This window comes from Pan paniscus, chromosome 14 (assembly GCF_029289425.2).
Source record: "Pan paniscus chromosome 14, NHGRI_mPanPan1-v2.0_pri, whole genome shotgun sequence".
NCBI lineage: Eukaryota > Metazoa > Chordata > Mammalia > Primates > Hominidae > Pan > Pan paniscus.
The window spans coordinates 38,906,798-38,920,043 of NC_073263.2; the positions used below are offsets into that span (position 1 = coordinate 38,906,798).

At 40.4% G+C, this 13,246-nt stretch overlaps 1 protein-coding gene across 1 annotated transcript in view; it reads right to left on the minus strand.

Annotated features, from left to right (window-relative positions):
- Positions 1–13,246, minus strand: part of LHFPL6 (LHFPL tetraspan subfamily member 6) — a 258,878-nt gene that overhangs the window by 32,079 nt on the left and 213,553 nt on the right. Inside the window, exon 3 of the mRNA XM_003806909.5 lies at positions 3,358–3,456. Within this exon, the coding sequence (XP_003806957.1) occupies positions 3,358–3,456 (99 nt within the window). The remainder of the gene's footprint in view (positions 1–3,357; positions 3,457–13,246) is intronic.

Genomic DNA, 13,246 nt, shown 5'->3' on the forward strand with positions numbered 1-13,246 from the left:
GGCATGAGCTTTAATAACATTAACATTTCACAACCCTTGGGAGGAAGATGTGTCTACGTGCTGTCTCCCTTGAGAAGAGGCAGAAACAAACTTGGATTCTCAGAATCTGAGAGGCAAGGTGTGGCAGAGGCAAGCAGCGTGTTTGCTGGAGCCATCTTAACCAAGAATGCTCACTCATGACCTCATGCTGCAGCCCACCAGCTACAGTTCCAGGTACCCTCCCTATTTAACTTCATAATTTGTGACTCCACTAGGTCACTGAAGCTCAACTTTCATTAGTGTTCAGGGGAACAGTAATGATTTCTAAAAGGTAGAAAGCATAGAGAGTGAACAGGGATGGGCCAGGCAGGGTGGCTCATGCCCATAATCCCAGCACTTTGGGAGGCTGAGGTGGGTGGATCACTTGAGGTCAGGGGTTCGAGACTAGCCTGGCCAACACGGCGAAACCCCATCTCTACCAAAAATATAAAAATTAGCTGGGCCTGGTGGCGGGTGCCTGTAATCTCAGCTACTTAGGAGGCTGAGGCATGAGAATCGCTTAACCTGGGAGGCGGAGGTTGCAGTGAGCTGAAATCTCTCCACTGCACTCCAGCCTAGGCGAGAGAGTGAGACTTTGTCTCAAAAAAAAAAAAAAAGGAAAGTGAAGTGGGATGGGCCTAGAGATATCTCTATGCCACACTTTCTCTTTAGGTCTTCTTTTCAAAGAATAGATAACAGAGTCCACAAAGATAACAGTAACCTAGAGAAACAGACCTTGATAAACCCCAAAAAACTTATGCAGTGGACCTAGAACTCATTTTATCTGTGGATGATGCCAGTTTTTTTTTCTCATTAACCAATCTAAGGAAATTTAGAAACGCATGATCAGAAATGAAAACAACTTTATAGTTTTTTAAATTGCCAGAATGGTTTTAGAGTGCATAATAACATTAAAAAACAATTACCACTAGTAAAGAGGCAAGTATTTTTCAACGTTTAGTGTGACATTCAAAGTTTTATTCCACAATGCTGGGGACATACAAAATACTGAGGTGCAGTAATGAAAATTGCAATAACAGGACCTGAACTTCATTATAATCTGCTAATTAATATAGCAATACACAATAACAACAGGTCAGCATACACAGGATCATGATCAAGTTGAGGCCTGTGTTGAACAGCCAAGAATGCCTCAAACACCAGGGAAAGAAAAATGCCAAGCACTGTATTAAAATATCTCCCCTAGACACAGTTTGCTTTCCAAAAAAAAGCTGGCAGTCAGCTTTGCATGCCAGCATTTCAGCATTTTTTCCCCTTCTCTACATTTATGGCAAACCCAAACTAAACCAGATTTAGGAAAGCCTTGTCATCAAAGAGGGAAGAACAGGTAAAAGGAAATCTCTTATTTGTTTTATCCATGCAAATTAGGTGGTATTTAGAACAGTCTTCTCTACTAGAAGAGCCAGTATTATATTCGATGGAAGTAGGGTGGTTGTCACCCATGAAGTCAAATAAAAATTGCTTCATTTTTTCATTTTCAAATTCACAGACCTTTAATACTTTTTTTCTGTCCCTTTTTCTCAGAATCTAACAATTTTTTTTCATAGATGTTCTAACATAAAAATTTAAAATTAATATTTGGAATATAGTAATACTGCCATTAGATCAATTCCCTCACAATTTTTCTTCTTAAAGTATTTAATGTAAAAAGTAGATGTCTAAGTTAGTAACTGACTATGTACTAATTATCAGAATCTCAGTCTGTCCATCCATATAGTAGGGGAAAATATATTTGCTATCACTTGGCAATGATGGGCTTCAGGACATGCTACCCTAAAATGCAGCACCTTGACATTTGAGAAAGCAGCAGAAGCAGGAAAGTCTCTCTCACCTTCCCCTGCTGCCCTTCTCTCCTAAAGCAGATCATAAAACCTAGAAAGGATTATCTGACCTTCCTCTGAAGCAGATCATAAAGCCATCACTGGAAAGACGCTCTCACCATACCCAGAAGAAAGGAATATTCTTATCTCCGGCAATACAAGGACACAGAGAGGAGTCTGAACAAACAGGTCTTGCTAAGTTCTGCAGTTTATTAACACTAGATCATACCCTCTTTGTCCAATCATACTTTTCCAGAACAATCCCACTTCTTCATTAAACCTAGCATAAAAAGTATACAGGTTTACCTGCCTCTCCAAGTCTTCATTTCTTTATGAAGGGTCCTATGTCATGAAAATTTTATTTTAAATGAATTTGTAGGCTTTTCTCTTGTTAATCTGCCTTTTATTATAGGAGCCTTAGGTTTGAATCTAGCAATGGGGAAGAGAAAATACATTTCTTTTCCCATACAATGATAAGTGTTTTATGGGTTCATATTCTTTGATCTAGTAACACCAATTCTAGAAAAAGATTCTAAGAAAATATTCAGTAGGAAAAGCACTTATATTCATTAAACTACTCATCATAACATGTCTTAAAACAACAGATACTGGAATAGACTAAATGCCCAGCTAGAAAGAAATAAGAAAGTGGTTAAGTAAATGTAGGTTTATCAAGCAAGTGAAATATTACCCAATTATTACAAATTAAAATGACGCAAACCATGGAGTATTCTGCAAAATATTTTATAGATTGCAACATAAGTAAGTAGACTACACTATGGTTACAAATGAGAACTACCTGAAATTTTCTTATTAGTCTGCAGAAAAACAAATTTGTGAGTTAAGAGCCTTTTATCAATGTGCAAACTCTCACCCAATCATCACATTTATCAGAGTAGCACCTGACTCTTCCTGTTGCTGGAATCCCTGTGGTCTCCTGATGAGCTTTTCCCATTCTTTCCTTGTGCCTTTGCTATACTGTATTCCTCACCTGCAAAGTGCTTCCATCTAATCCTGATAATCCGTATGTAGCACTTTGTTCAAGACTGAACTCCATTCTCACCTCTTTCACAAAGTGGCCTTATTAGACCAACGATGTGAAATTGCTTTGAATTGCCTAGCTTGTTTTATCATTTCCTTGACTATTTTGTTGTCGCCTCTTCTCAGACTGCAAATTCTACAGAATTATTTTTAGCCCATGCAATGGGTAAAAAATACGTGATTTTGAAAAATGAAGTGATCAATGAGTATAAACTCTTTGGGGCAGGGGCCATTTCTTATCTTTGTATCTACGATACTCATCATAGTACTGAGCAAACAGTAGATTATCAATAACTCTTCACTAAATAAATGGATACATTTATATTGTTACACGTGACTACTGGCTGTAATACCCAGGGAGGTTTTTCTTATCTGTCCCCTTTCCACTTTCTGCTTCTATGAAACATCAGATAAGGTTCTTTTTCTAAAAGGAGTGCCATCCATGAAGAGAGCTTACCCAGGTCAAACTGGCCAGAAGTGTAGCCACAAGTCTGCCGGACTTCCTCACTGTCCCAGCCCAAGGGATAGAGGGCACAGCCAGCACCAATCAGCAAGCCTGCAAAGAGATAAGACAAGAGGGCTTTACCAGTGCTTCTCTGCATCACTAGATAAAGGTGGTGGGATCAATATTTAGCAATATAACAAGACCACAGCGTCTGCTTTTTAGACAGCACGAGCCACGACTCTTTTAAGCAATCTAAGGTCAGTTTGACTCCAACAACAATTTCAAGTCAGCTTAAAAGAAAAAAAAAACTTGACAGCTCAGTTTGGGTCCAACTTTGCCTTTTAAAGCATTAAAAGCCTTGCAAATCCTGTTTAGGAAATACAATTCAGAAGCTTTTTAAATCATTCTTGCAAAAAGCCAACCAATTCCACCATTAATCCATGCAAACAAGTATTTCAAGAGCAAGCAAAAGTTCCTAAAAGGTTATGATTTCTTATTCACTAGATTTTTGTTTCCTATTTAAGAATAAAATAGAATGATTCAGTGTTGTCAAATTTTCCCAGGGGCAGAAAGAACATAAAGAGTTTCATGAATGGCCTCAGCACATTCATCAAACCTCTGAACTGTACTGCCCATTATTAGGCGATGTGGAGAATCACTGAGCATCCACGCATCTCAGAAAGTCTCAGGAAGACAGACATTTGTCATAATCTAAGCACCCCTTGCTGCTAAAACCAAAAGTTTTGATGACTAAACTAAAGAAAGTGATGGTTTTATCTTAATATAGATTAAGTTATCCTGGCAGCACTCTCTGAGCTGACAGCTTTCAATTGGTGAGTCTTTAGTTTGCATCAAAGCCTAACATGGTTTTACAAGAAGCTAAACGAGATTTAAGCACTCACTATTTGAATTTGTGGGCTAATCTGAAAGTAAGATCTTGTTGTGTCAATCACAGGTGTTATCAACATCTGTGAGTACCACAAATGTGCTGAACCCATAGGACCAACAGATACATAGTCTAAGGTTGGGGAAGTGGCTTATCAGGTGCTAAATGACAGAGCCCCCTAAATAGGAAAATCCATTAATATGGTAACGTGGAGGCGGACGGCAGGGCCCGGAATGTATCTAGGAAAAGAGATCTTCAATATTTCTGCACCAAGTCCCTTCCGGGTCTTCTTTTGTCTTTTTCCTCCCTACCCCAGTCTGTCACCCCTGGTGGATAAATTGAGCAGTAGTAATCCATACAAATAATCTGTTTCCTCACATGTAACTAAAGGAGAGCTAGCTACTTTCCATCCCTGTCCTCAACTACCCTGAGGAGCTCTAAGGAAAGGCCTCCCTCACCCCCACACCCATCCTGATACATTTCCTACCCTGGTAATGCTTTCCCCAGTCTGCCCCTTGGTTGACATGAAGGGCCTTCTATATGCAAGGCAGAGGGCCATCTACTTGTGGGAGTGCTAGAAAGAATGATTGAAACTATGAATCACTAGTCTCAGGATGTCCTACATGCAACTGCATAAATATGAATTATGTTGAAGCTGAAGAATAATCTAGAAAGCAGTTATACAAGCTTTTGCTGACGAGGCAAATGTCCTAGTGGCCAATTTCCTTAGGCTTTTCCCCTTGGGATAGAATGTACAGCATTCTAAAGACAACTCCAAACTAGTTTTGGGCACCATTAAGTAAAGAAATTATTAATGAGGATGCCAAGCTTTGTGCAAAATGAATTCCATGAATGTTTAATAAACAATGAGGTATCATGTCTGCAATACTCAGTTCTTAAATTAATAGGTAGCACCACTTTCTGAGAAGATCTTGTGAACAATTTATTTTAAAGGATGACAAATGCAAAAAGTCATCTGGACAAGAAGTATTTAAGTGTAAGAAAAATGAAAAATAGTAACATTTAAGCCAGGGGGCCCCAACCCCCGAGCCATGAACCAGTATGGGCCCATGGTCTGTTAGGAAATGGGCCACAGAGCAGGAGGTGAGCAGCAGGCAAGCAAGTAAAGTTTCATCTGTATTTACAGCCATTCCCCATTGCTCACATTACCACATGAGCTCTGCCTCCTGTCAGATCAGTGGTGGCATCAGTTTTTTTTTTTTTTTTTTTTTTTGAGACAGAGTCTCACACTGTCATCCAGGCTGGAGTGCAGTGGTGCAATCCAAGCTCACTGCAACCTCTGCCTCCCCGTCTCTGCCTCCTGAGTAGCTGGGATTACAGGTGGCTGCCACTGCACCCAGCTAATTTTTGTATTTTTTAGTAGAGATGGGGTTTCACCATGTTGACCAGGCTGATCTAGAACTCCTGACCACAGGTGATCCGCCTGCCTCAGCCTCCTAAAGTCCTGGGATGACAGGTGTGAACCACTGTGCCCGGCCTAGCATTAGATTCTTGTAGGAGCACGAACCCTATTGTGAACTATGCATGCAAGGGATCTAGGTTGCATGCTCCTTATGAGAATCTAATGCCTGATGATCTGTCACTGTCTCCCATCACCCTGAGATGGGACTGTCTAGTTGCAGGAAAATAGGCCCAGGGCTCTCACTGATTCTACATTATGGTGAGTTGTATATTTATTTCATTATATAATCACAGTATAATAATAATAGAAATAAAGTCCACACTAAATGTAATGTGCTTGAATCATCCTGAAACCACCCTCCTCCACTCAGTCCGTGCAAAAATTGTCTTCCATGAAACTGGTCCGTGGTGTAAAAAAGGTTGGGGATTTCTGACTTAAGCCATCAGTAATTTCCTCTTTACCTGACAAGTAAATGAAAAACAGTTTTATTTGCTAATGTTCATTACGAGTAAAAACTATGTGCCATGAAGTCATGAAAACACCTAGTCTGGCCCAGTCTTATGCTAGTCACTTTGGGACACTAAATAGAAAGGAGCTTACATATGGAACACTTAGGCCAGGGGCTCTCCAAGGGGCAGAACACTTGGCAGTCAGAGTCTTTTGTGGAATTCTGGGTTGTTTTTTTGATACTGTAACCAGGGACCTTGGTTTTAACAATCACCCACTTTCTTTTTCTTCCTTCTCTCCCCTCTCACCCTTTCATTCCTTCACTCTCTAGATACTCCCCTCCAACAACGCATGCTTATCTAATTGTGCTCTTGCTCTTGAAACAAACCAGGCTGGAACCCCATGGCAGAATCCTCCCACTTAGGAAGAGTTCCACCATTAGTCCACCATCACTGAAGTCAAGATAATGCCAACCAGACTTCTGGACAGGCAATTACCCAAGATGGCCATCAGAATGTTAAAATAAAACTTTAGACAAATTAAATTTAACAGAGTTTAATTGAGTAAGGGTTAAAAAAAATTCACAAATCAGGCAGCCTTCAGAATCATGGCAGATTCAGAGAGACTCCCGGGATACCTTATGGTCAGAGCAAATTTATAGACAAAAAAAAAAAAAAAAGGAAAGTGACATACAGAAACCAGAAGTGAGGTACAGAAACAGAAGGATTGGTTACAGCTTGGTGTTTGACTTATCTGAACACAGTTTGAACAGTCAGCAGCATATGCGTTGTTGAAGTATGGATGCTGGGATTGGCTGAGATTGCAGCTATTGTTACAGAAGCATACTCCTAAATTAGGTTTTCTACTAAGTCTACTTACTTGTCTACCTACTAAGTTAGGTTATGGTTCACCCTCAAGGACTTACGTATGGAAGTATGGAGGTTTTCTCAGGCCACATTTAGTTCAATTTAACAAGAACAAGATATACAGACTGTGTACCCTGCACTACTCCGGAATGTCTCCTATACCAAGTTTCCCTTTAAAAGTCCTATGGTAAATTTTAAAATGTAAGATGGTATTTAGAACACTAGATTGCCATCTTCTCAGGTTGCTGGTTCTCCGATTAAACCTGCTTTTCCTCCCACCAAACTTTGTCTCTTGCGTTCTGTCTGGCTTTCTACCGGCAAGCAGCCAAACCTAGAGTAGGTTACATTACTTTGTTTTTTGTTTGTTTGGTTGTTTTGTTTTGTTTTTTTGAGATGGAGTCTTGCTGTTTCCCAGGCTGGAGTGCAGTGGCGTGATCTTGGCTTACTCCCGGGTTCAAGCGATTCTCCTGCCTCAGCCTCCTGGGTAGCTGGGATTACAGGCGCGTACCCCCACGCCCAGCTGATTTTTGTATTTTTAGTGGAGACGGGGTTTCACCATGTTGGTCAGGTTGGTCTTGAACTCCTGACCTTGTGATCTGCCTGCCTCAGCCTCCCAAACTGCTGGGATTACAGGTGTGAGCCACTGCGCCCAGCCACATTACTTTGAAACATAGATTCAACCATATAAATTAGGAACAATTTTATACACAGGAAATTTGTGGTATATGTATGAATTTTAAAAACATACCATGAACATATGCTCACATGTTTAAAAAGTTGTTCAGTGGAGGGCAACTAGCTTATCTGAATTTTTATATTAATATTTATGTAGCTCTTGTTTTGTCATCTGCTAGTATTTGCTAGCAGGAAAGAAACTGCAGACTCCAAAAATTTGAGAAACATTTCTGGGAGAAAAATGTACGTTACAAACCGTATGATCAGGCTAATTGGCTATCACAGTGATTAGGATATGTAGGTAAACATTTCAGTGGCCTCCCCACTAACTTGCTACCACCGTATGTTATGGTAAAAGGGAGTTTCAGACCAAATTTGGCCAAATATGCAACAAATGTTTATTAGTAAGCTGGCACGAAAAAGAGTCAGAAGACCAATTCTGTAAGCTCAGTGAAATCCAGTGACCTGCCCCCCTGCCCAACACAACTCCATCATATAGTCATTGTAACAAGGACCTCACTGAAATTTTCAACACTCAATGGACAAATATGAGACAGTTCAGGGAAACTTTAGGTCAGATCAGGCCACAATATTTTCCATTAAATGGAAGTGGAGAGGGAGCACAGGCCCAAAGAGAGAGATCTTAACCTGGACTGCCCCATGCAGTAGCCAATAGCCACAGGTAGCCCTTTAAGTTTAAATGTTAAGTTAATTAAGATTAAATACAACTCAAAAATTCAATCCCTCAGTTGCACCAGCTACATTTCAAGTGCTCAACAGCCACCTGCCACTAGTGGCTACCATATTGGACAGTGTAAATTAGACCATTTCCATAACTGTAGTTCTACTGGAGGATGGCTGTGCTAGATATAAGACACACTTTAAAAGAATGCTGGATTTGTCAGGTTCTTAGGCCTTAAGCCTGATGGTGCTTGTTAAGAATCAAAATCATCACTGCTCTTTAAAGTTCTTCCTTTTAGGTAGGGCTAGAGGTCAGGAAACTATATTTCATAAACTAGTGGGAGTTCTGGGTCATACTCTGTCAATAAGAAGCTCTCACGTGGAATATAAAAGATAAAAAGGATAAACTGGTATTCCACATTCACACCTGCAGCCAGGGGCAAGCCTTTCTGCAGACAGTAGACAGTGACATTTTGGGAGTGATTTCCAGGTGTCCCCCTCCTCATCACCCGCTAAGGATGGATTATCAGCTGTAGCTTCTTTTGATCCCAGCACTTCCTGATTTCCTGAATTCTTCAAAACAGCTTCTCTGACCTTCACTTTCTCAGACCTCTTAGTAGGTCTACAAAAAACGTTAAATCCCTGGGCTACAACCCTTCCTGCTGGAAATATCTGGAGTTGTTTCTCTTACTGGTCAAACTCTGACTGGTACATGCCCACTCACAAAAGGGCAGAAGAGCCAATACTGATCTTAATACCCCACCGTATTTCTTGAACATCATCCATTTCCTTAAGTAAAAATTATCTTGAAACACAATTTATGCTAATTATTAAACTTCTGGGGCAAGTATAGATAGCAATATTCTAAAGCTTTGCCTTTAAGCATGCCTGTGGTATGGTCTCTGGTTAGGAAATGTAACAGGCTAAGTAACCTCCCCTGAAATGTAGATTTCTGAAGAGGATACTTCAAATGTTAATTGATTGTCTTTTGGGGGAGGCCTGAAGTCAACTAGCATTTTGTTGTCTATACTGAAGTACTATTTTGTAAAGTAGAGGCAATTAAATGTAAAAGTGAGAACATCTTTTTAATGGAAGAAATTTGCCATTGTTCATTTCCAGCAGTGTTAAATCTTAGCCCATGTTGTGGAAATCAATGTTTGATGGAAGCACAGTTTAGAAATCCCTGAATTAGATACCGCTTGGGTATTACACTGTATGCAGAAATAGAGCTCAGAAAATTTTCTGGAATTTGAAGTAATTGCCCAAATGATGTCTTAGTGACCTGACAGATTTTAATAGCTCTAGTTGCCTAATTTGCTTCTGGGGAGTATATGGCTCAATTAGAATCTCTAGCTCACAAGCTTTAATATTATTTACATGGGTTTTATTAGATTTCTAAACCCTGTGGTTACCACATGGGCTTAATTTCAACCAAATTCCTTTGTCACTGCCATAAAAGACAACATAAAAAAGGTGTCAGTTTCACACCTTTTGGAAATTTGTGCATACGAGTGGAAGTGAGGAAAGATGTTGTGAAGCAAGCCAGCAACCTGAGGAAGGTGGGAACCAAGGTGGGTTGCAGGAAGAGGTGTGAGATCATTTGCAGCTACAAGCTCATTTGCAATTAAGAAGCAATCTATTTCTGCAACCCCCCAAAGATTTGCAACTTTTAAGGGGTCATAAGTCAATCACAAATTACAGCAAATTAGCTCAATCTTTAGTTTCTACCAGCACTTTGCTGCAATCAGCAATCTAGAGGCAAAAGGCCATGGGGAAGATTGTTTTTAAAGAGGTTTTAGGATTGTAGAGAGATGCTGCCTCCTAAAAAAGAAAAAGCAATAATCCAACAGATGACTTGATAATTCTTAAATTTGAAAAAGTTCATTTTAATAATGCATTGACTACTACACCATTTCCTCCTGAGTGCCCTGCGGTTTTTGGGTTCACCCTGTTCAAGGACAATTAAAATATTTTAAGAGCCAAGTCAGTGGAATGACCTCTAAGGAGAAGCCAGTGGGAATGGAAAAGAGCTGGCATAGACAATTACAAAAAGGTGGGCAATGCTGCTGTGATGAAAGTCTGTTCTTTAGCTCCAAATGGGCCCTTGGGCCCAAACGTGAGCTTGGATACACTGGCCGTAAACCACCTACAGGAGCGTTCCTAGTAGAAACTCTTCGATTTCACAAAATGCTAGAAATATCAGCCATGATACTAATTGTTTCTTTGAATTTGAGTGTGTGAAGTCTGAAGTCTGTAAAGAGCTCAGTGGTCAGAATAAGAACCTGGGGCTGGGAATTTTCCCTTCTGCAAAACTCTTTCTATTCAAACACAGTACTTAACACTTAGCCAGCGGACTATTAACATAACAATTCAGCTCCTGCCAAGAAGGCAAAACAAACCTCTAGTCAGCCAATGCCAATTACTCTCCACAGGTGGTAAGAATAGAGTCCTCATGTTAAACTCATAAAGCCTTATTTTTCCAGGCCAATCTTGAAAGTTTTTTTAATGTGATCTCACTTTTTTCCAGGACTATGGCTCCATTCTTTTTCCACTGTTTATTTTATTTTTTTAATGGAATGACTTTTTCCACCCTTGGCCCCTTGAGTGGTCACACCAGTGTTTCCCATCAATTCATCTTTTATGTTTTTTGGATACTTTTATCCATCCTCCAGTTCCTTTATCTTCCTTTCTGTGGTAAGCACCGAGGGAAATTGTTTTCTTTACTGTTCTCATGAAAGCTGCTCAATCTTGCAGTCTGTTATCTGAACTTCTCTTTGGAAGAGGTTGGCATGTTTCCATCTCAAATTCTCCATATGCTAATTGATGTACACGAGTTTTGTCCATTTTCATCCCTAGATAATGGCCCCTTTACAAAATGTAAGAACAAGAAATGTAACAATAAAACAAATACAGTGGTGGGGAAGGAACAAGAGCAGGGGTCAGCAATGTAATTCTTCAGACCCTGGAAACTCAAGGAATACATTCTTTAGTCTACAAAAAAAAAAAAAAAAGGCTTGGTTGCATTCTAGTAAACCACACCTCCTATCAAAGTGCTTTCTGGAAACTGAGGCACAGAGAATGTAAGAAGCCTGTCCAAGGACACAGAGCTCAGATTAATCCCGGGCCTCCTGGATCCCAGGCCAGGGCTCTTTTTCCACCTATCATGATCTCAATGCTTGGACATAAGTCCACTCCACGGTCACACACTCACCACCCATAATCTGAGTTCAACCAGAGACATGTTGTATTTGACCATCATGTTTTACTAAGTAGGACTTAGTATATCTAAGTCCAGATTTCTTGTATCTCTTGAATAATTGAAACATATGTCAACACAGAGCCTGCAAGTAGCTGGCTGGAGCCAGGTCCTGGTCATCCTGTTAACTGCCTGCGTGCCCTGGCCAGACTCAAAGGCATTTCTGACTGGGGATCCCTGACTTACTGCACCTATTCCTGGTTCTTTGAATATATTTTGAGCTTTTTCATCTCTGAAAGTCAAATCCCTTCTCTTTGACTGAGACACTCACTGCTTACCTTAATGCTCAGAAAATACTACCACTTAAGGTCTACGAAGCCTCAACACATTGCCTTCCCTGGTCATCCCAGCAGCGAGCTATAGGTTTTGCCTCTCCTGTGAGCTGCTATTTTGATGCACTCTCTACCCTTTACTTGAGGCTGACCATACATTGCAGCTATTTGTAAGTATTACATGTCCTGGAAGGCCAGACACTCTATGTTTACTTGCATCCAGCTCACTCATTCACAATATTTGTTAAATATTAAATATAGTAATATTATTTATTTAGTACTTTAAAATCCTCAGAAAAATGTATTTTTGTACACACATGTTTTTGAAGTCCAGATATCGACTCATAGAATATATCAGCCGGGCACAGTGGCTCACGCCTGTAATCCCAGCACTTTGGGAGGCTGAAGTGCGTGGATCACCAGGTCAGGAGTTCAAAACCAGCCTGGACAATATGGTGAAACTCCATCTCTACTAAAAATACAAAAATTAGCTGGGCATGGTGGTGCACACCTGTAATCTCAGCTACTAAGGAGGCTGAGGCAAGAGAATCGCTTGAACCGGGAGGCGGAGGTTGCAGTGAGCTGAGATCACACCACTGCACTCCAGCTTGGGTGACAGAGTGAGAGACTGTCTCGCAAAAAAAAAAAAAAAAAAAAAAAAAAGAATATATCATTGCCCCTGTTTAATAGGTGAAGGAAACCGAAGCTTGCACAAGCAGGCCTATGCTCATAAATCTACTCAAGTGGTAGATCCAGGGACAAACATCCAGGTTGAGCCCTGAGCCAGTGTTCCTGACCCCTCTTCTCCAATGCCTCCCAAATCCCCAAGTGTTCACTGTCCCACCTCTGGGCTTACTTTCCATAGCCACACGCGCACTGAACCCTGTGTATAAATGGGAAGGAGGAATGGGGTAGAAGATCAAGCCAGATTTCCAGTCACCATTTGTCTAAGACTGACACTGCTTTAGCCACAGGGAAGTCTCCCACTGCTGCCTGTGACTAACGACAAGGGATGGGCTCTTGGAAACCCTGCAAATCCCTTTCCTGGGGGCCGGTGAGTGAGAACCCCAGTTGTGAGCGCTGGCACACAAAAAGCTTCTGTCCAAAGAGAGCACATGGAGGTATAAAGATGAGAAATGGGTTATTATCAGAAGCTTAGCCAAGGAAAGCATATCTTATTCAAACACTAAAATATAAAACAGAAATATGATAATTTGACAACCTATCAAAAATATTTTAACAAATTATAATAAGGCTATTTCTTGGCTGAAAACATCCTTCAGAAGAGAGTATACTTCGGGTTTCCTTAAAATGTTTTTCAAAATGTTGCCTTGATTCTCATTCTTCTTTTTTAATTCATGTGACAGAAAACACAAAAGACACGTACAATGTGTT